Source organism: Xenopus laevis, chromosome 1L, assembly GCF_017654675.1.
Source record: "Xenopus laevis strain J_2021 chromosome 1L, Xenopus_laevis_v10.1, whole genome shotgun sequence".
Taxonomy (NCBI): domain Eukaryota; kingdom Metazoa; phylum Chordata; class Amphibia; order Anura; family Pipidae; genus Xenopus; species Xenopus laevis.
In genome coordinates this window covers 43,820,737-43,847,670 of record NC_054371.1, presented here as the reverse complement: position 1 = coordinate 43,847,670, position 26,934 = coordinate 43,820,737, and the positions used below count along the sequence as shown (strand labels likewise).

The 26,934-nt window shown below is 36.7% G+C and overlaps 1 protein-coding gene across 1 annotated transcript; it reads left to right on the top strand.

Annotated features, from left to right (window-relative positions):
• Positions 1 to 1,326: 1,326 nt before the first annotated feature.
• LOC108719597 (macrophage scavenger receptor types I and II) lies at positions 1,327 to 21,708 on the top strand. Its single transcript, XM_041583858.1, has 10 exons — positions 1,327 to 1,435; positions 4,712 to 4,819; positions 7,672 to 7,985; positions 12,701 to 12,845; positions 13,012 to 13,092; positions 14,459 to 14,530; positions 16,769 to 16,831; positions 17,891 to 18,056; positions 18,160 to 18,176; positions 21,347 to 21,708. Exons 1-10 carry the CDS (start codon positions 1,327 to 1,329, stop codon positions 21,547 to 21,549), a joined length of 1,278 nt encoding a protein of 425 aa, XP_041439792.1. The 3' UTR covers positions 21,550 to 21,708.
• Positions 21,709 to 26,934: the final 5,226 nt, after the last annotated feature.

Genomic DNA, 26,934 nt, shown 5'->3' with positions numbered 1-26,934 from the left:
ATGAATCACTCAACCTATTGCCGCCCTGGCTTCAGGGAATAAAGATTTACGGGTAGGTAAATGCCGATACATATGCAAAAGCTGCCCTTACTTTTCAAATGTAAATTGAGTCTAGTGTTCCCAGGAAAGCCTATAGAAAGTGAAATGTTCTCTTCATCAGTTGATGTATTGTAATGGAAATGCTAGCAAATTGTATTACATGTACTGCACCAGAAACATGAAAAAAAAAAATTAAAGGCCATTCATATTTTAACTTCAGTTTGTCAGCATTATAGACTGCATTTTATACAGCATTATACACTAACGCTTCTAAAATTAATTTTCAGCGAAGAAGTCAGTCATATAAGTCAAGTCATAATTATAAGGAATGTACTAGCGCCGCCATTACATTATTCTTGTCTTCTGCACAATTGTCTACACATTTTCAAGCCAATAAAGAGAATCCAGTATTACTTAATTACATTTGGTCTTTAGTCCAAAGATTTAAATCTTGTGGAAATTTAAAAAATAACCCCACAACCCATTATCCAGTGCAGTTACCTTTAGTGACCAATCAAAGATTTGTTTTTATCATTGGACCTGCAGTAAAATGTTAAATGCTAACTTCTGATTGGTAGCTGTTCTAGCACAATGATTCAATTCACCATTAGTAATCCCACTAACAGCAGTTACTTTTCTCCTTGTATATTTGTTGTTTTATTTGTACCTAGGTATATATGATGTTTGGCTAAAGGAATATTCTCTCTGTCTGTCTCATCATATACTGTATTTTGAGCTGGCTGGCTATTCATCCTAACACTAACCTATGGTAACTATCTACAGTATATACACATGTTCATAATGAACCCAGGTAATATAGTTTAGTTTGAAACGTATTCTACCTATAGCTATAATTCAAAGTTATCTATAGTTCTTTATATTTGTTGCACTACACTGTGCAATACAGTGCAATTGAAAGTAATTTGATTTTACACTTTTTTCTACCTACTTGGTTCTTATTAGATTTCACTCCCTAGATTTCACTCCCCAGATTTCACTCACCAGATTTCACTCACCAGATTTCTACATAAACCCCTCGTTATCTGTAAATTTGAGACACAGTCAACAACTGGGTGAAGGTAGAGTTCATATATAGTGACCCCAATAAAGAGATGAAATGTTCAGTTGGTAGAGGCAACCAATTTCCAGAAAATAATTTAAAGATGAACCTTAAATGAAGAAAGCTCCAGTAGGCTTTTTAAAAACCCATTTCAAAAATGTCACATAATATATAATAGATAACTTGTCATTTATGATTGTGTTTCTCTTCTTATCACAGCTTTTTAAATGGCACATTGGGCAAAATCAAATGACTGTCCTGATAACATTGCTTGTTTTGATGAGGTCGGTTCTGTGCAGTTTGATAACCAGTCACTGAAATCTCTGCTTTCTCCAAGTAAGTGTTTGTACTAGATTTTTAATCTGTTAAGGACCAAGAGAAACAAGGCCATTTTATTCGTTCGCACCAGCATAACGTTTTGCATAAATCAGAATGTCTAATTTACTATCCAAGTTCAAAATCTGAACTGGAATTTTGGGTAAAACATGGCAAATTTGTCATGTTTTACTCAGAATTCCAGAGTAATTGCATACAGTATGCAACATTTTGCCCCAAATACCAGAGTAACTGAGACAGACAAGACATAGGAGTGTACCTAGGGAACCCTTTGCTTACTGCATGGTTAAGGCAGGTGTTAAGTACTGCACTTCCGATTGTGTCTCAAAGTAGGCAGAATGGGCTACTTGCTGCATATTGCCCTTATGAATAACAGGAGGCATTTGGTAGCATATTGGAACCAATTTATGCACCTAGCATTAAATCTTAACATTAAAAAAGAGAATGTAGTATATTACAGTTTGTAATTACAAAAATCTTTATTGAACTGTAGATTAATATTTTCATTGTAGGTGAGGTCAAAAAACAATATATCCATCAAGTTTAACCTTTTGCCTGAGTAAATCTCACCTAATTCAGAAAAATGCAAAGAAACCCCATCTGATCTCCTATTTGCTTCAGAAAGGGGCTTTAAAGTGGTTTAAGATTGTACCTAAAGTTTTAATATCAACATTTTTACTTGCCACAAAGTTATCCAACTCTTTTGGACACTTTCTAAATAACTAACCTTGTAGCATATGTAGCATATGTATAATACCCCAAGTGCTGCTTCTCTTTCAAGGGCACCATTAGCAATCTTCATCCCACACAAGGTTTTTCAGAGCAAAGAAATAGTGTCATGAAATAATGTTGTCAAATGGTGTCAATACAAACAGGTAACCACATAAAGTAGCAATAGGCATGATGTATTGGCCTTGAGAGAACAGTTTTATGTAAATATTAGTATGGCAAGATGAAAATAGCCAGCTATGGACTTCTACATGCATACTAGGGGGCAAATTTACTATGGGTCGAATATCGAGGATTAATTAACCCTCGATATTCGACCATAGAAGTTAAATCCTTCAACTTCGAATATCGAAGTCGAAGGATTTACCACAATTCGTTGGTTCAAACGATTGAAGGAAAAATCGATTAAATCCATCGATCGAACAAATTTCCTTCGATCAGAAATTGCTAGGAAAGCCTTCCCCATAGGCTAACATTGGTGCTCGGTAGGTTTTAGGTAGTGAAGTAGGTGGTCAAAGTTTTTTTTAAAGAGACAACACTTCGACTATTGAATGTTCGAATAGTTAAATGATTTTTAGTTCGAATCGTTCCGATTCGAATTAAAAGTCGTAGTCAAAGTCGTAGTCGAAGGTCGAAGTAGCCAATTCGATGGTCGAACTAGGCAAAAAAATACTTCGAAATTCGAAGTATTTTTTATTCAAATCCTTCACTCGAGCTTAGTAAATGTGCCCCTAGCAGTTGAAAAATGAACTGTGTGCTCAAAGCCTGAGTGATTCTAGAAAGTATAATATCCCAAAACGCTCCGCCCGCTTGGTTCAGGAAAAAGGGTGCAACTTTCCTCGATCAGGTCACCGGTATCCTGATATCTGTAACTTGATTTGTAAAGAAATGAGGAGAGCACTCTGCAAGCATATAATGCTGTGGTTATCTTTTTATTGCTTGACTACTTGTACACGACATGTTTCGGGCCTATATGCCCTTTATCAAGTGTTACCATTGATTAACACTTGATAAAGGGCATATAGGCCCGAAACATGTCGTGTACAAGTAGTCAAGCAATAAAAAGATAGTGATTCTAGTTGAGGAACCAAATACAAATGATGTTGTATTGTATCCGGTGTGCTATAACAATCGAGGATGAAGAAAAGAAGGAATTCACGAAATGTACCAATACTAGAACACCTAGGTAATAATAACAATAGTATTATCTCATTAAATATTAGCAAAAAAACAAATACACTGGGTCAACCAATTTTCTGAATTTCAGGAAAGGAAAATGAATCACCTTCAAATGTTAGACACACAGAACAGAAAGCGTGGTTGTAATTTAAAATGCTATTAAGCCATGGGGGTGGTTGTCATTTGAAAAGATATTTAACACATTTCCTTAGAAAATACATCTAAAAGCATTAAGGACCACCCTATGTGAAGTCAAAGGGAACAGATGCTTAATTTAGCGCCTATAAATACTCCTAGTAGATGAAAAGATAAAACAAGAATATGACACTGAATCTAAAATCTGAAACAAGACATGGTGGTTCTGTATTTCTTATTTATCAGGGTCTGTTTTCCTACTAGTCATCTGGTCCCCCTGGGTGGTGGACCTAACTATCTAGAATGAAATCTATTCCAATGAAAAAAAAAAAAAACAACTATGAAATCCCTGGCCACACTTACAATTCATTATAGACATATCCCATTATGCCCCTAAAACACCCACAAAGCATTCAAATACTACCCTTTCCCCCAAAGCTCAGTCCGTACGCAGGCTAAATAATCCTATTTAGAATGTGTCATTCATGCAGGTGATCTTGACAAACTAGCAATCTGGGCAATAGTTCTGATTTTAAAGGACATAATAATGAAATAGAGCGACTAAGCTGGTCAAGGGTATGGAAGGTCTTAGTTATGAAGAAAGACCAGTTAAATTGGGACTCTTTACACTAGAGAACAGGCCCTTAAAGGCCACTGGGGGGTTGGGGTGTCTAACACCCCATTGAATATAATCACTTAATTTAGACCCCAGGGCAGTGCTCCTATTGGCTGAAAGCTGCAGCGGCCTTGAGTATAATCCCTTGAGCACAATTCTGCTATTACTACTGAAGTTCCAGGGATCTTCTGTGATGCCCTGAATAACACGCAAGCACAGGAGATTTAAATTCTGAGCTTTAAATTTATAGTTTGGATGCGTGCTGTTCGTTCCAGTGTAGGATCCCAGATTTGTTTATATCAAGTACAAAAATTATTAAAAAAGGATATTATAGGAAATGACATTGCTCTATTCCTAATTTTACTGGATAGTGAGTTTCCTGATAACAGATCTCTTATATAATATGATAGGCTCAGGTTACTAAGAATAATTTACAGTTTCATATTAGCGTGTATTACAAATAACAATATACATAAACCTTGGATTCTTAGTTTGAGTTTGTCTCACCAAGATGCTTTAATACAACATGCTTAGTAGGAAAATTAATTTAACAATATAATTAAATGCAATTTATTGAGACTAAATTAAAATTAACTAACATTGCAATCTTTTTCTAGATACATCTTTAACAGGCATTCAGAGAAAACTGAAGTTAATTGGCCTTGCCCTTGCTGTACTATATGTTGTTGTCCTGGGCATTCTAATGCTTGTTATTGGATTCAAAGGTAAACTTTGGGTCACCTTTAAGTTAACTTTTAATATGTTATAGTTTTTGAATAATTAGCCTTCTTCTCCTTACTCTTTCCAGCTTTCAAATGGGGATCACAGACCCCATCTAAGAACAAATGCTCTGTAAGGCTGCACATGTATTGATATTAGTACTTTTTATTACTCACCTTTCTATTCTGGCCCTCTCCTATTCATATTTCAGTCTCTTATTCAAATCAATGATACATGGATGCTAGTGTAATTTGGAGTCTAGCAACCAGACTGATGAAATTGCAAACTGGAGAGTTGCTGTATAAAAAGCTAAAAAAAACCTTAAAAAACATACATAATAAAGAATGAAAACCAACTGCAAATTGTCTCAGAATATCACTCGCTACATCATACTAAAACTTAACTCAAATGTGAACAACCTCTTTAAAATTGACTTCTGTTATTAGTGTATCACTATATTAACAAATGGAAACCAATTATACCACGCTATTACATCTCTATCTGTTTGACGCTATAATTTAATATCTAGAAATTATCCATCCCTTCATGTATGTCAACATTCTACAGGTACTGTAATGCAAGTGAAATAACCAATCTACTCCCCACTAAATGTCATTCTTTTATTTCCTAAAATTTATATAAATTACCCAAGAAAAATACACAAAACCAAAAACTGTTACAACAAAAAAAGATCAGTATTGGAGTAGTCATTCAATCCTTCTCATGTGCTCAATGTAAAGTACTGTAGCGCCGTAAAGTAGCGCCATAACCACAAACCTGATTCCATAATATATCAGATAAATCAGTTTTATATATACTTTACAAAAAGTATAAAAAGGAATAATTCAGTAGCATCTATCCATTTTCCCACCTGGACTAACTTCCTCCGCAATATTGATTTGAGGACAATATGGCCGCATGCATAAATTCAAAGATGACGTCTTTTTTAATGGAATTATTCTTTGAGTCCAATTGTAATTTTATTCATTATGCATTCAGAGAAATGTTTTGCAAATGTTTAGGGATTCACTTTAAGTGGGAGGAATCAATTTTTATTAAGCAAAAGGGCAGCATATATTAAGATTACTCGGGAAGTAGACATAAAATAAACTTTGGATTGACATAGTATTTCCTTAATTATTAATACATTAAGGAGGTTATTTACTAAACTCCCAATGCAAAAATCACAAAAAAAATTGTGATTTGTTTTTATAAAATCGGACTTTTAAAAAATCACAATTTTTTCTGAATTGATGATTTTTTGATGTACTCTGGGTGCAATATCCAGATGTTTTCAGAGTTTTCAGGCAAAAAACATAAGAAATCTGAGTTTTCAGGTGAAAAATCCAATAAAATCAGAGTTTTTATAAATAAAATGTAATAAATAAGCTTAAAAAAACAAATCAGATTTGATTGGAGGTTGCAGCTATATAGATAAAATTGGACTTTGATAAATAACCGCCTAAGATATGTACATAGATAACTTCAGAGGTTTCACATATCAGGGGGCAGATTCACTAAGCTCGAGTGAAGGATTCGAATGAAAAATACTTCGAATTTCGAAGTATTTTTTGGGTACTTCGACCATCGAATGGGCTACTTCGACCTTCGACTACGACCTTCGACTTCGATTCGAACGTTTCGAACGAAAAATCGTTCGACTATTCGACCATTCGATAGTCTAAAGGTGGCCATACACGGGCCGATAAAAGCTGCCGACATACCGTGTCGGCAGCTTATTGGCCCGTGTATGGGGGCCCCCGACGGGCTTCCCCGATCGAGATCTGGCCGAAAGTCGGCCAGATCTCGATCGGATGGGTTTAAAAACCCCGTCGGATCGCGGCCGCATCTGTTAGTTGATGCGGTCCCGCGATCCGACCGCCCGTTTGTGAATGCTAGGATCCGATCGTTGGGCCCTAGGGCCCACGATCGGATCTGCCCGATATTGCCCACCTCAAGGTGGGCATATCGGAGGGAGATCCGCTCGTTTGGCGACATCGCCAAACGAGCGGATCTATCCGTGTATGGCCACCTTAAGTACTTTCCCTTTAAAAAAAACTTCGACCCCCTACTTCGGCAGATAAAAGCTACCGAAGTCAATGTTAGCCTATGGGGAAGGTCCCCATAGGCTTGCTAAACTTTTTTTGATTGAAGGATTTTCCTTCGATCGTTGGATTAAAATCCTTCGAATCGTTCGATTCGAAGCATTTTATCGTTCGATCGAACGAAAAATCCTTCGATCGATCGAACGAACGTTTAGCGCTAAATCCTTCGACTTCGATATTCGAAGTCGAAGGATTTCAATTCGAGGGTCTAATTTCGAAGTATTTTTTACTTCGAAATTCGACCCTTAGTGAATCTGCCCCCAGATGTCTTTTTTCCATTATTTTCCATCTACATCTTGTACATGTTCATTTAAATTGAACTTTAATCTATGATCATTTTCTACTGCTGATCAGGGCTTGTATTTTGAACACGTAATTAAAGAGACATGCTTAAATGAAGAAAAAAAAGATTATAGGTATGAAACCTGTTTTCCAGAATGCTCGGGACCTGGGGGTTTTCTGGGTAAGGGATCTTTCTGTAATTTCGATCTAAGTCCAGTAAAAAATCATTTAAACATTATTCAAACCTAACTGGATTGTTTTGCTTCCAATAAGGATCAATTGTATCTTAGTTGGTATCAAGTACAAGGTATTGTTTTATTATTACAGAGAAAATTTTTAAAAATCTGTATTATTTACTTATAATGGACTGTATGGGAGACGCCCTTCCCATAATTCTGAACTTTCTAGATAACAGGTTTCTGGATAACGGATCTTATATATTTTTTTTACATTGTGTTTCTAATTTTTAGTTCAGAATTCAAACTACGAAAAAGACATTCAGGAACTGGCCGAAACGCAGCAAGGAGAAAATAATGCATGGACGACTTATGAATCTTCTACTATTCTTAAGGAGTTTGTCCAGAACCTTTCTGCTTTCAGATATGAACTTTTCATGAACGCCCAGAATCTACTTAAGTTAAAGCAAAACATGCAGGATAACAACATGATGTTTAATAAAATGCAGAAAACAGTGGAACAATTAATAGCAACCATGGAAAATGTTAAGAGTAAAGTAGAATATGCCAATTCAACATCCTTTGAAAACCTGTACATGATGCAAGAGGTATGGGGTATTAAAAATCTATAGTGCTATGAAGTAACATGAGCAAAGTTGTGCCTCTACTTAACTCGGTATTTCACCCTGATGAGTACCTACTATTCATTGGTTATTGTTGCAATGAAACTATAGGTATGGGACCTGTTATTCAGAATGTTCAGGACCCGGTATTTTCTGGGTAAGGGATCTACCCATAATTTGGATCTGCAAACTTTGTCTACTACTAAACCATTTAAACATTAAGGGGCACATTTACTAAGGGTCGAATATCGAGGGTTAATTAACCCTCGACATTCGGCCATCGACGTAAAATCCCGCCGCATTTACTTCGATCGAACGATCGAAGGGAAAATCGTTCGATTTGAAATTGCTTAGAAAGCTTATGGGGAAGGTCCCCATTGGCTAACATTGGTGCTCGGTAGGTTTTAGGTGGCAGGTAGTCAAAGTTTTTTTTAAAGAGATAGTACTTCGACTATATAATGGTCGAATAGTCGAACAATTTTTAGTTCGAATTATTTGATTCAAAGTCGAAGTCGTAGTCGAAGGTCGAAGTAGCCAATTCGATGGTCGAAGTAGCCAAATTCTAAGTTTTTTTCATTCTAATCCTTCATTCGAGCTTAGTAAATGTGCCCCTAAATAAATCCAATAGGCTAGGTTTGCCTCCAATAAAGATTAATTATACAGCATAATAGCTGTACTATTTAATTATTACAGAGAAAAAAAGAAAATCAAAAGTTTTAATTCATTGATTAAAATTGAGTCTATGGGGTATATTTATCAAAGAGTGAAATTAAGGGGCCGATTCATTAACTTCGAGTGAAGGATTCGAAGACCTTCGACTACGACTATCGAAGGATTCGAAGTAAAAATCGTTCGACTATTCGACCATTCGATAGTCGAAGTACTGTCTCTTTAAAAAAAAACTTCGACCCCCTAGTTCGGCAGCTAAAAGCTACCGAAGTCAATGTTAGCCTATGGGGAAGGTCCCCATAGGCTTTCCTAAGTTTTTTGATCAAAGGATATTCCTTCGATCGTTGGATTTAAATCCTTCGAATCGTTCGATTAGAAGGATTTAATCGTTCGATCGAAGGAATAATCCTTCGATCGTACGATCGTACTATCTGTGCTAAATCCTTCGACTTCGATGTCGAAGGATTTTAGTTCCTAGTCGAATATCGAGGGTTAATTAACCCTCGATATTCGACTCTTGATGAATCGGCCCCTAATAGTGAAGTTCCGCCACTAGAGAGAAATTCCGCCACTCCCCATTCATTTCTATGGGATTTTTAAAGGCGTATTTATCAAAGGGTGAACTTTCACTTTCACCCATTGATAAATAGGCCTTTCAAAATCCCATAGAAATGAATTGAGAACTGCGGAATTTCACTCTAGTGGCGGAACTTCACTCTTTGATAAATTTACCCCTATGGGAGATGACCTTTCCGTAATTCTTAACTTTCTGGATAAGGGTTTCTGGATAACGGATCCTCTACCTGTACTATCAGTACTAGCAATGCTGTGCGCATCATAAAAATAGTTATGGAATATCCTTCGATCAAAAAAACGCTGGCAAGCCTATGGGGACCTTCCCCATAGGCTAACATTGACTTCGGTAGCTTTTAGCTGCCGAAGTAGGGGGTCGAAGTTTTTCTTAAAGAGACAGTACTTCGATTATCGAATGGTCGAACGATTTTTAGTTCGAATCGTTCAATTCGAAGTCGAAGTAGTAGTCGAAGGTCAAAGTAGCCCATTCGATGGTCGAAGTAGCCAAAAAAACACTTCGAAATTCGAAGTTTTTTTAATTCGAATCCTTCACTCGAGCTTTGTAAATGTGCCTCTTAGTTTTGTAGTACTGTAAGACTGGAGGAATTCCGAAGACAAGGTTAATTCCACCATATTCCTAATCGGATAACATCCAAGAAGTACTGAAAAACTGCTTGAGTGCAAAGTAAACAGATAAAGTAGCACGTCCCTGTTATCTTCCTGTTGTGTTGTGGACAAATGCGCACATGTTTCAGCTGCAATGTCTTTGTTTCTCCCATTTGCATAATTTCTTCAAACTGCTGGGGGCCTTAAATGCCAGGTACCAGTGGGGAGTTGACAAATTGTGGATGGAAAAACAATAGATGAGTAAGTGAATCATGACTATATTATGTAATGAACCAGCTGGATTCCTGACTCAGAGGACGACGTACAGTAAATATCCTGCACATGCTGTGCTAATTTCCCTTACATTTTCCCCCTTTACATTAAAGTCACAAATGTGAATCTATTTATGTAAGCAATACGGCCCTCGTTACTACATTTCAGTCTCTTCAGCGATCGTCTAGTTTATAGAGACAGTGAACAGCTGAGAACCATGTCTTCAAGGGCCAGAGAGTTTGTAAAAGATACTTTACTTTTAACGATGCAATAAAAATGGAGCAAGGTGGCATGGGAACATGTTAGTGATTTACATGCTTTCTTGGGTGCAATTCCTAGGTTCAATTCAAGGTACTGTACTTGTCACTCTGTTCTACTGGGGCTAGTGAATAAGTTGCCTGCTTCCCTCTGCTATTTGTTTCATACCAATTATTTTCTATGGCTTGGAGGCCACAACACAGATCTTTTTCACTGTGGTCTTAAATTAGTTTGCTTTTTCGAACCTCTGTCACTCAACAATAGATTTCTGTTTTTTGAGGTCTCCCTGCATCTCACTATTATTTTCAACTTAAAGGGATACTGTCATCAGAAAACATGTTTTTTTTTTCAAAACGCATTAGTTAATAGTGCTACTCCAGCAGAATTCTGCACTGAAATCCATTTCTCAAAAGAGCAAACAGATTTTTTAATATTCAATTTTGAAATCTGACATGGGGCTAGAGATTTTGTCAATTTCCCAGCTGCCCCCAGTCATGTGACTTGTGCCTGCACTTTAGGAGAGAAATGCTTTTTGGTAGGCTGCTGTTTTTCCTTCTCAATGTAACTGAATGTGTCTCAGTGGGACATGGGTTTTTACTATTGAGTGCTGTTCTTAGATCTACCAGGTATCTGTTATCTTGTGTTAGGGAGCTGCTATCTGGTTACCTTCTCATTGTTCTTTTGTTTGGCTGCTGGGGGGGAAAAGGGAGGGGGGTGATATCACTCTAACTTGCAGTACAGCAGTAAAGAGTGATTGAATTTTATCAGAGCACAAGTCACATGACTTGGGGCAGCTGGGAAATTGACAATATGTCTAGCCCCATGTCAGATTGCTCTTTTGAGAAATGGATTTCAGTGCAGAATTCTGCTGGAGCAGCACTATTAACTGATTCATTTTGAATTTTTTTTTCCCATGACAGTATCCCTTAAAGGTATGAATATCCAAATTATGGAAAGGTCAGTTATGTGGAAGCCCCAGGCCTTAAAAATTCTGGTCAACAGGTCCCATAGGAGTAGTTATCCATATTCTATACCAAAAAGGAGTATGTGCTCTATAAACTGGTACCCTGGTCTCGGCTCGGCTTCACCAGTAGTGTGACCACTGTTGGGCTTCGGGAGGAGCCCTCAGCTTATTTGGGTGCCACCTGGACTTAACGAGGGGTACAAGGCGAGATGTTCTGGCTGGCAAAGGGGCACGGAGTCTTTTTGGGTCAAAGGTCACGGTACAAAGGATTAGGCAGAATCGTAGTCAGGCAGGCTGGGTCAAGGCAGGTGGATAGCAAGGATCGTCAAACAGGCAAAGGGTCAAAACCGGGTGATCAAACAAGGGGTTAAACAGAAGCGTTGTCGAAAGCAGGCAAAGGTCAGGATCCAGAAGTAAGAATATTAAAAATAGCCAGGCAGGGGTCAAAACAGGTTCAGAATATAACAGACAGATTAGCACAAGGCTCAGGAGCACCAGGAAATGCAATCCTATCACGGGCAATGACAACTGTGGGAATGCCCCTTTAATACTTTTAAATTTGGCGCCATTGCGCGCTGACGTCATTACGTCACGTCTTTAAATCTGGAAGAGCGCATGCGCGCGCACTGAAAGAAACCCGGCACAAGAAGAGAAGCAGCGTGGTGGGCCCCGCCCCGAGGGGGCGGCAGACGTCCCCCCACTAGACCACCAGGGTGAGACTTCATTACAGGCAGAATGGTCGGCGGGGACGGCAGGCGTCCCTGCCATCCCCCCACTAGACCACCAGGGTGAGACTTCATTACAGGCAGAATGGAACAGCACAACTTGTGGTGTAAGATAAAACCTTTTGCCAAAGGTGCTGGATTTTTGGGCATTCCCAGAAGGTATTTTTCAGGGTTTCTGCAGCTCTACTCGGTGATGGGAGGTTCCATAGTAAATGTAGGACAATTTATGTGGGGTCAGGTACCACTTACAGTATTGTTCTAAATGATAAGAACACCTTGTAGCAGTTTTAACACCTCATAGCGTTTTTCCCAATCTTTAACATCATAAGATTGAGCTGGAATTCTGATTCCCAAATGCCCAATGTATTTACTTTTGCTTCTGTGCACCCTGACAACAAAAAACAAGGAAAGCATTGAACCCATACCAGCTGAATGGGAAGCCCTCAGACACATGTTTTCTACCCATATCACATTAGTGATGGAAAATTTTACTGAAAATGTGAGTCAACGTTGGATTTGTAGAAATGTGTAGTGATCCGCGTGGGGCAAGTATTGCTGGACTAAGTTACCAAAGGATTGAATATGAGAGCACCTTTTGTCTTAATATCTTGTGCTTCTCGGTTTCTGTGTAGATAGAGAAGGAATTTGGTATTGTAAAGCTGACAGTGGGAATAAAGGGGCTTTTTACTGACACCTTTGTGTCTATTAAAATAATGGTTACTGAGGTGCAGATAAACCTCACTTCACTGGAGTTAAATTACACTGGGTACTTTCAGTGTACTAACCCCTAGAAACCAGCAACTGTTTTTGAACTTTTCACTGAAAATTAGAAACTGAAATAAAATCCATGGTTGGTTGCCATTGGTGCAAAATTGTTAAACTGTTATGACACTCTATTCATCTCATAAATATAACACTGTATGAATTGAATGTTTCACTGTAGGTCCTCCTGGTCCAAAGGGAGAAAAGGGAGACACAGGTATGAAAGGTGATACAGGTGCCCCAGGATTTCCAGGATTAAGAGGTTTGTGGATCTACAGTATATATTTCATAGGTACCATATAATTTTAACTGAAGTTATTTTATTTTTGAGGGCATATCCATCCATTAAATATTTCTTTATTCATAAGTTTACGGCAGCATGCAGTTAGTAGGGCACTCCTGAGTATCTGCTAGTGTTTGGATACCATTAGTAGTTCTTTGGGTTTCTAAAATAAAAAAAGTAAATTTTTTTCTATTTTGCCTCTTTTGTTGAGTTTTGCATGTAAAAATATTCATTTAGTATAAAACCAAGATGCTGCATGGCTTACTAGCAGTCAGTTTAGATTGTAGGGGCCTATTTATTAAACCTCATTTTTTTCTGTTTGAGTTTTTTGAGGGTAAAACTCATATTGTTAGAAGGAAAAAAAACTAAAATTTTCTGAATTTGAAAATAATCCATCTTAAACCTATCGAGGTCATGTAGAAGTCAGTGGCAGATGTTTCTTGACCTTGTGATCTGTGCTGACAATTCGAGTTGTCGTGGCGACAGTTTTTGGGTTTAAGTGGCACAATTCGAATTGACGCACAATTTTGTAGCAACGTTTTTTGCACAGACATTTTTAAGAAAAATTATTGTTACATTAAGGGGATTCAGTTTTGGGAGTTTGGTCAACATTTTATTTTATTAGTGTGAGAAAAAGTCGAGTTTTAGTAAATATCCCCTTGGTGTATTGTTCCTGTTAAAAGGCAAATTATGTGGCAACTGCAAAATATTTATAAAAAATGTTGCAATTTAAAGTATTAATTGAGGGGTACTGATGATATACTGATTTAAGGTAGTGGTCTCATCACATTATATGATATTTTCCTCCCAGGAAATATACACGCTACAGAGATCATTAAAAGATTATAACAGCAAATAGCCCTCAGTGAAATTTAGAGATAATAATAATTAGGGATGCACCGAATACAGTATTTGGTTTGGGATTTGGACTTTTTGAGCAGGATTCTGCCTAATAATTGTTTTTTAGAAAACCAAACTAAGCTTATGTTCTTTAACCTGGGGAACAGAGATTATGCACTATTACTGCAGCTTTTATATACAGCATTTATGAACTGATTCAATGATGGGTTATTCAAATGAAAATATGAAATATATATAAATTTAATTATTGCAAAGAAACAAGCACATTTAGGTTCATTTTACACCTTAAGTCATAGACAGCCCAGTGAAATTGGTGGTTAGCAGTACCACCTTGCCAGAAGTTCAAATGTACCAACCCTATATGAATCATCAGTGTAAATAGCACAAGGCTGCTCAAACTCAAACATTTTTGGTAGTTTTTACATTTTCATTACTGCTTCATTCTTTACATTGTATGTTAAGCAATTATGCATCTATGTTTTAGGATTTCCGGGCCCCAAAGGGGAAAAAGGACTAAATGGACTTCCAGGATCAAAAGGAAGCTCTGGAATTCCAGGTACAGTAAGTACAGTAAATCATCCCTTATACTGCTTTGCACCTTGCACTGTTTTTCAGCAATGGGGTGTCCATATGTATCTGCTATTTTACACTAATGACATAAATATATCCACCTCATATAGCATAAAGGGACAGCTATGGTGAATCAATGTAACCCAGCATTTTTGTATCTATTCACTCACTGGTAGTGACTGAGGATGCAGTTGTTTTATAAGGAAATAGGGCAGGTATTCAAGTTAATGCAGTTTTTTGTTGCTAGAATCCTCCTGCTCTCTGTGGTGTTTATACAAATGGAGTATAGTCACTGTGTCCAGACTTATACTGTGCATACTTCCTGACAGCTTCAAAGTGAAAGTGAAAGTTACTGTTGTGTAATGGCTGCATGAGAGCCTGCTAATAAAGCACTGTTATACTCTACTCCTCCTCGGCTACCCAAAACATAACACTCTCCCAAGTAGAGTTGCCACCTTTTTGTGCCAATAATACTGGCCTTTGGGTTGGGGGGGAGAGCGTTGATGTAATTTGAGGGTGGGAGGAAGACGCAACAGGTTTGGTAATGGGCGTGTTGGGCAGGGAAAGGGGTGAATAGAGCAGGGAAATGTAAATGGCTGAGGCAGGCCTCTGCTCAAAATGGAGTAAAGGGCCATGGAGATAGGCAGTGAAGGGAGGGATTTATAGGAAGGGTTGACAGTTGACACTTATAAATCGGCAAATATATTGCCGGTGATTTTTTTAATACTAGCACCAGCCCTAACTGGCAATTTGCCATGTAATGTAGGCCAGTGAAATACTAGCTGGGTGGCAAACGTGTTCCCAAGAGGGAACCTGTTCATCCTCTGGTAATATATTTATCAAGGCTTATTCTTAATCAACAGCTAACATACACAATCCTTCTACTAGTATTTTAAGTTCTTTGTTCCTCTGCTACTCTTCACTTGTCTCTCTATATGGTTCTTGCACCTCTCTCAAAACCACCATCTTTTCACACCATCCACACCCATTTCTTTCTCTTGCCTAAAACCTATTTTGCTGCTCCTTTGCTCTGGAATTCCCTCTTGGGAACATGTCTTCAAAAAGAAATTTCCTTGTGGAGCACTAGAACAATATCTTGTTCAGTCTTGGCACTTCAGGGCCAATGCAAAAAGGGGGGTTGTGGGAGCACTCCTAAAGCTAAGTAACAATGTATGAAGTATAATAAGTGCTACTGACTTGGCCAATTAATCAGTGCACATTCCCTGGTCCCCTGTCTAAGTAATTCAGTATACTGTATATTCAAGTGCATGTGTTCACAAAGACAGGGGTTTTAAGTTACAGAGTTATGATCATAAAGTTGATAAGCCACCATATCATGTCATGGTAAACTCCTCTTAAGGGTCTTAAGGGCCAATGCACAAACATTTGCGTACCTTCTTTTTTGTGCTGTATGTTATCTACCCACTTAGATTGTAAGCTCCATGGGACAGGGACCTTGTTCTGTGTCTTGTACCACATGGCACTTGATCTCTGTGTATTTATACTTATTTATTATTATTTATTATAATGCTTGTGCTTCCTGAACCTGTACTTTTCTATATTGTAAAATTGCACAGTGCTGTGTATCCTAGTAGTGCCATATAATTAAAGTTATACATACAAACATATATATGGGGGTTATTTACTAAAACTCAAATAAATGTAAGTTTTTTATTAAAACAAAGTTGACCAAAATTCCATCCATGAACTGAACTCATTTATCAATCATTTTGCTCTAAAAAGACAGAGAGGAAAAACAATACAACAAAATCGAGCATCTGTTTCGTAAGATTGTTTCGTAAGATTGACGCTCTGAAAACTCTATTGAATTGTCACTGTGAAAACTTGACTTTATCAGATTATTGGACAAAAACCCAGACTTTATCAGATTATCCAGCTCAGATCACTATTCAGGGCCATCTGCCATTAACTTCTACATGACCTTGACAGGTTTAAGATGGAGTATTTTCATATTAGGATTTTTAGCAACTTTGGGGTACAATAAATATATGATATAAATTTAATATAAATTTAAATATAATTTATAAATTTTAGCTTTTAGTTTTCCCAGAAGAAAAACTCAACCACAAAAATCATGGTTTAATAAATGGGCCCCTAAGAGTATTTCAAATTGCATAATCCTAATGCAGCATTAAACTGAATTTTTTTGCAAAAAGAGAAATATTTGACAAAAAAGATAACATTATTCAATTTTCTATTAAAGGTCCACCAGGACAAAAGGGTGAAAAGGGAGAAAATGGAGAAGTGACCTCCAGCAACACCACCGGTAAGATCTTTACAAAATAGCAAAATAAATCCTACAGTAGCTCTTTCATTAACTTATGCAAATAGACAAAATACAAAATGAGCTACTTTAATTAAAGGAGAAGGAAAGTCTGTTTGCACTTGGGGGTGACAAATGTTAGGCACCCCCAAGTGATTGTATTGACTTACCTGAAACCAGGGCTGGTGCTCCTATCAGCAGAAAACTGCACCAGCCTGGGGTTATACCAGCGAGCACCACAAAGCGATCTTCTTCTGGCTTCTTCTTTCTTCAAATTTCCCAGGGCAAACGCATGCGCAGTAGAATGAAATAGCCGACTTTTAGTCCTACTGCGCATGTGCGAAGAAAGAGGAAGACGGAAAAAGATCGCTCTGTGGTGCAATCACTTGGGGTGCCTAACATTTGGCACCCCCAAGTGCAAACAGACTTTCCTTCTCCTTTAACTATCAATAATACATTGGTTTTTATACCATTCAATCATTGTTCTTGTTTGGTCAAAACATACAGGGCTATACCGAAATACTTATAAACATTCATTGCTTTAACATGGCAACATTACTTTGAGAAGACCTTATGCTAAACAATTATAAACACAGAATGAATATTATAAAACCAAACATTTTCTTGCTGAAATCAAACCATCTTGACCAAATTGAATTTTTTTTCCTACAGCACAGAATAAAACAATATTCATTTAACACAATCAGTTGAGAACGACAAGACTTTCACAAGCTCATCAAAAATATTTTTTCTGTCAATGGCAAACTCAATTACTTTTCTTAGGACCTTTAATAAATGCAAGAACATTTGAGAAAATATATTAGAAAGAGAAAGCCACAGATGAGAGAGAAAAATAAATGATTATACAAGTTGTGTACTATTATCTTTGATGAAACTACCTCATAACCTTGTTGGTTCATTACACTCTTATATTTTACTTCTGAACTGTATTTTGTACAAGGGAATATCTATGCCAGAGTAGGGAGTTTTGCAATGCTGCTCCCATGTCTGTAGATGTAACTTACAAGGGCTAAAAGCAACTGTTGGTTTTCCAAATTGCAGCACCATTAGTCCGATTGGTTGGCGGCTCAAGTGCCCGCCTAGGAAGAGTTGAAGTTTTACACAATGGAGAATGGGGCACAGTGTGTGATGATCACTGGAATCTTCAAGATGGTAAAGTTATTTGCAAGATGCTGGGATACACTGGTGCTGCTCAAATATACGTATATTTGAGCAGCACCAGTGTATCCCAGCATCTTGCAAATAACTTTACCATCTTGAAGATTCCAGTGATCATCACACATCACACACTGTGCCTACTTTGCCTACTTTGCCTACTTTGGCCAAGGTAACAAACAGTTTATATATAGAACATGCAAAAGTGTAACAGTAGCTTCTATATGGACATTGAGTATAGACGAATGTGTATAGTTATAGTTATTTCTGCTTTATCACTATTGTTCGTAAAATTACTAGTTTACCATTATATATAATCTTGTGCTGGTAATTGGTATTATATCAATAGGCTTTTTGACATATTTTATATGTTATAAACATGCTAGTGAGTTATTGTGAACAACTGAACTAATTATTTTCCAACTTAACCTGGCCTTTCCCTCCTTTATCAAGCATGTTTATTTACTCTCTTGATGCAGCAGGCTACCTTGTATAATCTTTGATCTTTTTCACCACAAGAGGCTTTCATTCCTTTATTTGCAATATTGCACAGACCTCTTGTTTGTTGTTAAAGGGATTCTGTCGTGGAAAAACACATATTCTCCTAAACACTTAAGTTAATAGTGCTGCTCCAGCAGAATTCTGCACTGAAATTCATTTTTCAAAAGAGCAAACAGATTTTTTTATTTTTAATTTTGAAATCTGATATGTGACTAGGCATTTGGTTAGTATCCCAGATGCTTTCAGTCATGTGGCATGCTCTGATAAACTTTAGTCACTCTTTACTGCTGCACTACAAGTTGGAATGATATCACCTCCTCCCTTTCCCCCAGCCTATCAACAGAACAATGGGAAGGTAACAAGATAACAGCTGCCTGACACAAAATAACAGCTTCCTGAAGATATGAGAATAGCACTCAATAGTAAAAATACAAGTCCCTCGGTGACTCCTCCAATTACATTGAGTAGGAGAAGCAATAACTAATCTGAAAGCAGTTCCATTGTGAAGAGCTGGCTCTGAATCAACAATCTCATAGCCTGACATCTTCTAAAACTGGATGTCTGTCGCTGCAGTGCTAGATTGGATTTTTAGCCAGCTTTGTACTTGGTCTCTCTGTTTATTTACATTTGTTCCATCTAGGTTCAGGGAGATGGGATGTGTGAAGAGTCTCACCTCCTTGCTGTGATTTATTTCTGTAAGAGCTGCAAGCAGTAAAGGCATGAGCATGATGATGTTTTGTGGTTTTTAGAAGATTTATGGCTGACCTGAGTGCTGCATTTTGTGCTTGTAGCACTTAAATAAACAAATCTCACTGAAGGGTAATATGGGCAGACTGAAAAAGCCACTCTAGCATTGTGTCACTGATCTTTGGTTTTATAAAAAAATTGTGCTAGGAGATCTGGAACATGCATGTAGATAGATGTATTACTGGATGGGCTACAATTTTTTTCTACTTAAAAAATGCTTAGTGTTACTGGTCCTTTAAAAAATCCTTCTTTTAATTTCCAAAGCCCTTCACTCCTCCAGACTTCTTAATATCTCTTTTCTCTGCATGTGTTTCTGCTCCTTTCATCACCTCCATTTGTCTCAGAGCTACTGTCTTTTCTCACCAGCTACATCCATTTCCATCACCCTCTCAAATTGTGTTTTTCCCTTCACTCTGGAATTCTAGATTTCTAATTTCTGAATTTCTCTGTAAGAAAGACTTATTGTCTAATGAACCAACCATAAGTAACTTTAAGTTCGCTAGCTATTTAGTCTGTAATCTGTATAGGGCATGGACCTCCTTCCTTCTATTTTCTTAAAAAATGCCATTTAATCTTTGGTGTAACTGTGTATATATTATATATTTTTGTTTATTGCACATTTTCCTGTCCTTGCTATTATTGTAGTGTAAATTGTACACCATGTATATAAGTAGTATTATACAAAGATATGCATATAGAGAATATGAATAGACGACATAGCCACAGTGAATATAATTCAAGCAATAGATATAATTAAATGCAGTGCAGCAGGAAATCCTATTCATAGCCCATAGGAAATCTAAAACTATGAACTGAGGAATACAAGGAATGCATATTGCCCTGTGAATGGAAAATGCAATACATGTGAATAATATTTTTGGGATACACTTAGACTTTATTATATAGATATCCAAGAGGAAGAGTAGCTCAGCATTAAAAATGAGGCAATGATACATGTTGAATTGGGATGAATAAATGGGCTACCAAGAAAATGCTGTAAATAAGTTTAAATATAATGTTAAATAAGAGGTAGATGTATCAAACATCGAACAATTTTGCTGCAGCATTTTTAGCCATTCAATCTTTGTAGGAATTTTTCAACAAACCTAATGATTCGACTGAATCAACCAATTCAAATTCCTAATTTAGTATTGTCCATGTCCTTGAGTAGTGATGGGCGAATTTATTCGGCAGACGCAAATTCGTGGCGAATGTCCGTGTTTAGCCGCTGGCGAATAAATTTGCCGCAAAAATTAGCCAACGGCTAAATATTTTTGACACCTGCGACAATTCTGGGTGCCCATTGACTTTAATGGGCATCATAATTGTTGCCAGCGTCAGAATAGTCGCATTTCGCACATTTTTCGCAGTTACGCGAATTTCGAGGGAAATTCGAAAATTGTTCGGCAAAGCGAAATGGCAGAAATTCGCCCATCACTAGCCTTGAGTTATTACAGAAACTAAAAAGAACATCTCTTCTGACTTATCAAATTCCATAGTAGGCTATGGGCTGTATTTACATTTTTTAAAAATATTTTTCTCTTGTTCTTTATCTCAGTATCAATATTGATGGATATGAAACATGGGCATGTTTTCTAGGTGACTGATATGAATTAGATGAATTGAAAATTATTTCTGACTTTAATTCAGTTGGAATCCTTTTTCTAAATGATAAATCCAAAAATCTTTAGTGGAATCTTTAGTGGAATCAAACATGAATAATAAATATGAGTGTGAATATATCATATTCCTAAAGGGGGTGACGTACATTAGGATATTAAAAGATAATTTAGAAATGTAGATATTTTAGAAAGATGGAAATGATTATTATCTTGTTTCTGGGCAGAAAAAGAGATGCATGCAAATATTCTTGTTCCAAAAACCTTTATATAGAAGTGCTAAAAGTAGTGCACTTAAGCTACTATATTTTTATGATAATATACCATTCTGGGGTATTCAGGATTTCTCATTTGAAATTCAATTTGATTTATAATCTAACCGATGTTTAGATCCAAAATTCTTCATTAGCTATTAAAATGGGCTGCAATTTTTCATTCTATATGTTTTTTAAGGGATATGTTGTATTGGTTGCAGGACTCGGGCGAATATGGATGGATGATGTTGAATGCAATGGAAATGAAAAATCAATCTTTGAATGCAAATTTAAAGGTTGGGGACAGACAAATTGCAGACATAGTGAAGACGCTGGAGTCCGCTGTCAAGTAGAACCTCAAAGTTCAAAATATAGTTTTATAGTACATATGCTTCGTTCATTAAATTTCTTTCTAATTGTTTGAAGTTGTTGAAGGCTGTCAGTCGAATTAAGGAGTTTCTCATCAATTAAAGTGGACAATTACTTTCACTTTCCATTCAGCACTTCCTAGATGTCACATGCGCTCCCCACATTCCCCTGTTCTCTTCACCATTTAAATCTGTAGCCAGGGCATGGGGATGGACATCGGGTCCCCCATTCTGGTGCACAAACAAGATTCTGAGACAAGACAAGGCTTGCCTTAATAACAGTGTCCACAAAATAGCTAATGCCTGCTTGTTATAATAATGAATTCCCAGACTGAAGGAAACAAGATTCAAATAATATATATTGTGTAATTAAAGTTTATTTTGCTTGACTAATATGATTTTTTTGGGTGTTGGTTGAAATAAAAATGCCTGATTGGGGTTCTTTTTTTTAACTTTTTAACATTGTACACAAGCCCTAATGACAAAACTTTCCACTGGTCATCAACCCACCAAAACCAACAAATAACTTTAACCAGTTTAGTTAATTTATAATTAAAGCAAGTGCCAGATCATTATATTGGTTGAAAAGTACCATTTATCATTGTATAATCTAAAAATATGGGTGCTTTCACTAAATAAATTTTGTTCATTGCCAAAATGCAAGTTTCAAAATTGTGTAAAAATTAGAAGAAATTGGCTGTAATATAAAAAAAATTAACAGTTCTTATGTCATGTTACAAAGTATGATTTAGTGTGATTTATGCAAATGGAAGTCATTACAATGTCATGTAAATACAATTTTATACCAGACTATACCTGTTCCAGTGCATTTGTTAGCCCTAGGGCAAGTGGGCTGAAATAGATATTCCTAAGAATATATTTGCAAATTTTACAGAAAAAATATCTGAACAAGGTCGATTTTTAGGTTTGAATAGTAAGATCCCATGACTCATTTACAAGCACAAGTGAAGGTTTAAAATGCAATTTCCTGGAGGAGTTGTCATGTTTTTTGTTTACAATGCAGCAGTATTAGTCTCCACAATTCCAGTATAATATCAGAGGCAATGTGGTAGTGCCGCGACTAAGGGTAGGCAGAAGAGGCACATGCCTAGGGCACAGTGGGGTAGAATGCTAGGCACGTAACTTTTTCCTGCCTACTCCTAGTCTGAGCCTTTAAGTCATGGACTGGATATGTATGATGAGCAGCCCACTCACTTTGCCCTCATCCCAGTAGTCACCATGTGTGTATGTGCACACGTTCTTGTGTGGGTTGGTGGCAAGGTTGGCTTGGCCTACCACTGCAAGGTGACAATGCGCCTAAGACAAGTGCAAGTGATAAGTACCACAGCTGCACTTGCTTTAATAACTATGCCAACCTGTCTCCTGCTTCATTAGACCTCACACTCATATAGGTGCTGCAATGACATTATATTATGATATCTAACACCATTGGAAAAAATTATTTTCAAAGGCAATTCTGCCATGCCGGTGCTGCCTGATCAGTCACTTTTATTGTTCCTGAACCACATGTATCCTGTGTCTCCTTTCAGAGCGTTTTTTTCCATATTGACCATGCCTTTGTCTGCTGCTTGCCCCAAGTGCTACCTCTTTCGACTGCAATTTCAGCACATACTCAAGGAAGGAGAATTAAGGCAGGTCCCCTATATAAAAATTAAACTGAAGAGTGATGTATTGGGTCATCTTGATTAGTCTTATGTCCTTGGACCAATGAATAGACAGAGTACATTTACCATTCCAGGAAGGAACTGTGTCAGTGTTACCTGTCTGGAAACCAAGAAGACTGCTCCAAATTTACGTTGTTGTTTTAAGTCTAAACATAAAGAACTCTAGTCATAGTGATAGTTTTGCTGTGAAAATTACGCCCATTGACTCTAATGGATGAAAAAAACTTGCTGCGCAATTTGACGCATGTCAATAAAAAATTGTCGCCCATAGACTTTAATGCATTTAATCTAATTTTCACAGTTTCGCGAATTTCTTCTGAAGCAAAAGGGGTCAGATTCGCCCATCACTAGTCATCACTTTCCTTACTTTTTTTTAAGTAGCTCAAACTTTGCACAGTCTGCATATATTTGCAAAACCATCTCTGATCATCAGATTCAGAGCTCACTCTGCAACAGAGGAAGATACTGTGGCCATGATTTACTAAAACGTCTATTTCAGGGGTGCATTTTAGCAAAGTAGCTGAGGATTGCAAAACTTTTTTTTTTTCAAAAGTTTATTAGGTTTTTAATTGTCTGTAGAAACATTTCACCTTTTACATTAAAAAATCAATTCTGGTCTCTGTATAATATAAATACAGTGCATTAACATTCAATGTATTTATTTGGTATTTAGTCTGCCTATTCAATTATATTCATATCTTCATGTCTTCAAGTGGGAGCAGCTTGATTGCTCTCATGGGTTTCTTTGCTTCTCATTTTGTACTAAAATTATTTTGGTAAGTAGGTTCCAATATCCTAATTCTTAACAAAAATTCTAAAGTTTTGCCTTGATTTTACAACTATTGAGTCAAGTCTATCTTAGAAACAGGGGTACTCGTTTTCTCATCAGCAAAAAGCAATGCAAAGCATATTGCCTTCCCAAACCATAATGGATCAGTATAATATCCCTTAATTAATGACGGAACTATTTGCAAAAACCACAATAAAATAAGAGAAAATAAGGTCTGCAAAGATAATCACTATAGTACTTCAGTCGAAAACAGATATTGACACTTGAAATACAGGAATATTTGTTTCAATTAAGTAAACATAGTTTCAATTAAGTAGGCGGCTTCTTGTCCTTGTGTTGATATTATGAGAAATGAGTTACTTCCGTTCCTTCTGGATTCTGTGCCTGGCTCTATTATTGATGCATACACTTCTATCACCTATAACAAGAAATCTGTTTAATACTGAAGTAGGGTTGAAGAATCCCAACATAATCTATTCCCATTCTCTCTGTACATTTGGTAGGGGCAGGTTTACTCGTTAGACAAACTGACAAGAAAAGTTGTTTCCTGCTGTTAAATCTCTTGCATGAATAACAAAGTACATTTTCTTTGTCAATAAATTGTTGAAAAGAATGTTGATTATTCAGGCTTCAGCGATTTTTTGCAATTTCTAATTATTTTGTTTAATAGCTATTTCAAATCGCAAAGCAATTTAAAGTCATTAGTGAAGTAAAGTGAAGTCTAAAGTTAGTGGAAGGCTGGAAAGCACAGTACTTATGGGAAGCTGTCATCTTAGGAAGCAATGACTGGATATCATTAAGTAAGATATACAGTACAATGTACTTCTGCAGGATACTTTCTTATACTTTTCTTGTACTCTCTATATTTACAAATATAGGTATGCTTTGCCAGTGTCTAAACATGTTAAAGTTTGAGTAACAGACCTCCTGGTCAAACAGGAACATGGAAATTGAAAAATGCTACAGATTAAAGCTAGTGCCTAATGCATTTCAGTAAAGGTTCCTGTTGGAAATACATGCTCTTATATACCTTAGGTTAATACAGTTTCTCTATCCAACCTGATGGATTTTTCAATACATTTAGCAAATTGTCAAACTTCAAAATTTACTTCAGCAAATCTGAGGCGCTAAGCATAAACCTCCCCAATAAATGAATTCATCAGCCATCCTCATCCTTCCTGTTTCAATGGACCAATAAAGCAATTAGGTAGAGGTCTACATCTCCAGCAACTTGTCAAAACTTTACAAAGACAACTTTTAGCCACTTAACAAGCGTCTTAACTTTGCTAAATAATTGAATAAAACATTAGCCTGTCACAGCTGGGAAGAATACAGGCAATAAAGATGGTGATGTCTTTGCAGTGCAAATGCAATAAAATCAATGTTTTGGAGAGTCAAACATACAATACGACTTGAAGCTCTATTTTGTAGCAACATTTTGGCGCTCCGATCTTTTTGAGAAAAATTATTGATAAATGAGTTCAATTCATGGAAGTAGGTTAGGTCCATTTTGTTTTCATAAAAAAATTGATTAATTTGAGTTTTATTAAATAAGCCCTATTTTAAAACAACCATAATCTCAGGTATTTAAAATCAGATCACATTATTGGGCCCATTTACTTAGTTCGAGTGAAGGAATAGAATAATAAAAACTTAGAATTTCGAATGTTTTTTTTGGCTACTTCGACCATCAAATTGGCTACTTCGAATTCGAAACAAACTATTCGAAATAAAAATCGTTCAACTGAGGCTGTTACATTTGCAAAAGGAGACTCAACTAAGTATTGATGTAATATCTCTGTTGGGGTGCCCACATTTATGCACCTGTCTAATTTTGTTATGATGCATATTGCATATTTTCTGTTAATCCAATAAACTTTATGTCACTACTGAAATACTACTGTTTCCATAAGTCATGTTATATATTAAAAGGAACTTGCCACTTAAAAAGCTCAGCCAATGATAAACAAAACGCCAAAGAATTAAGATGGGTTCCCAAACTTTTTCATATGACTGTAAATATACCACAAATAAACCTTCTTATGTTTCAAACATAAAGTTGGATCCCCGTCTCTTTTTGGGGGAAGTAACTTCTTATCAACAAAAATTCTATATCTTATGGACTATACCTAAGATTCACAAAATGCATTTAAAATATGACCTTTTTTAAGATCTGATCCTTGACTTTTTTGTTTGCCCCCTCCATTATAGAGGAAACTACATGGAGAATACATGTATATACAAATGAATCTAAGGCATGTTCCGCCTATAATAGTATCAAGTTCCCACATGTATTTGAAACTGAGGCATTTTGTAGGAGTATAGTATACATGTATTATAATAGAATATTGCATTTTAGGGAGGACCCAAAAACTCAAACCTTACTTATTTAGGAAACATTACTGTAGAAGAAACTTGCATTTTTTTGCAGAGAGTTGAACTTGTTGGCAATGTCTTATTTCATTTAAACTAACCAAAAATGTTCAAATGTTATATTTAATATTATGTGTATTTATGCACAGTTTTTCAGTCCTTGAGGAAAAATGTGCTCAAAAAATTCTCATTCAAAGAAATATTGATATCATGAGGATGCCATGCTATAGGCACTTTATGTCTCATGGGGAGTGACTAATTAATATAAAGAATGTTCTAAACTTAGCACAATAACTTGTTTACTTTATTTAATTAACAGACCTAGGCTGCACAAGGTCTGGCAATTATTTTATTTGAAATACAGGGGCAAATTCACTAAGCGCCGAAGCGCCTAATGCTAGCGTGAATTCGCTAGCGTTGTTTTTTTTTCGTTACTTCATAAATTCACTAACGGACGTTGGCGTAACTTGGCTAGTGTTACTTCGCACCCTTACGCCTTGCGAATTTGGGCAACGGACGTAACTACGCAAATTCCTAGCTTTTACGCCAGAGTTCCTTCGCCACCTCAGACCAGGCGAATCGCAATGAAGTAG

What these genes read in the sequence shown, in the direction of transcription:
- LOC108719597 (XM_041583858.1), top strand. Translation starts at nt 1,327, where the DNA reads ATGGCACATTGGGCAAAATCAAATGACTGTCCTGATAACATTGCTTGT. An exon ending in GAAATCTCTGCTTTCTCCAA is followed by an intron (nt 1,436 to 4,711) that starts GTAAGTGTTTGT and finishes ATCTTTTTCTAG; the next exon opens with ATACATCTTTAACAGGCATT. An exon ending in AGGATTTCCAGGATTAAGAG is followed by an intron (nt 13,093 to 14,458) that starts GTTTGTGGATCT and finishes TCTATGTTTTAG; the next exon opens with GATTTCCGGGCCCCAAAGGG.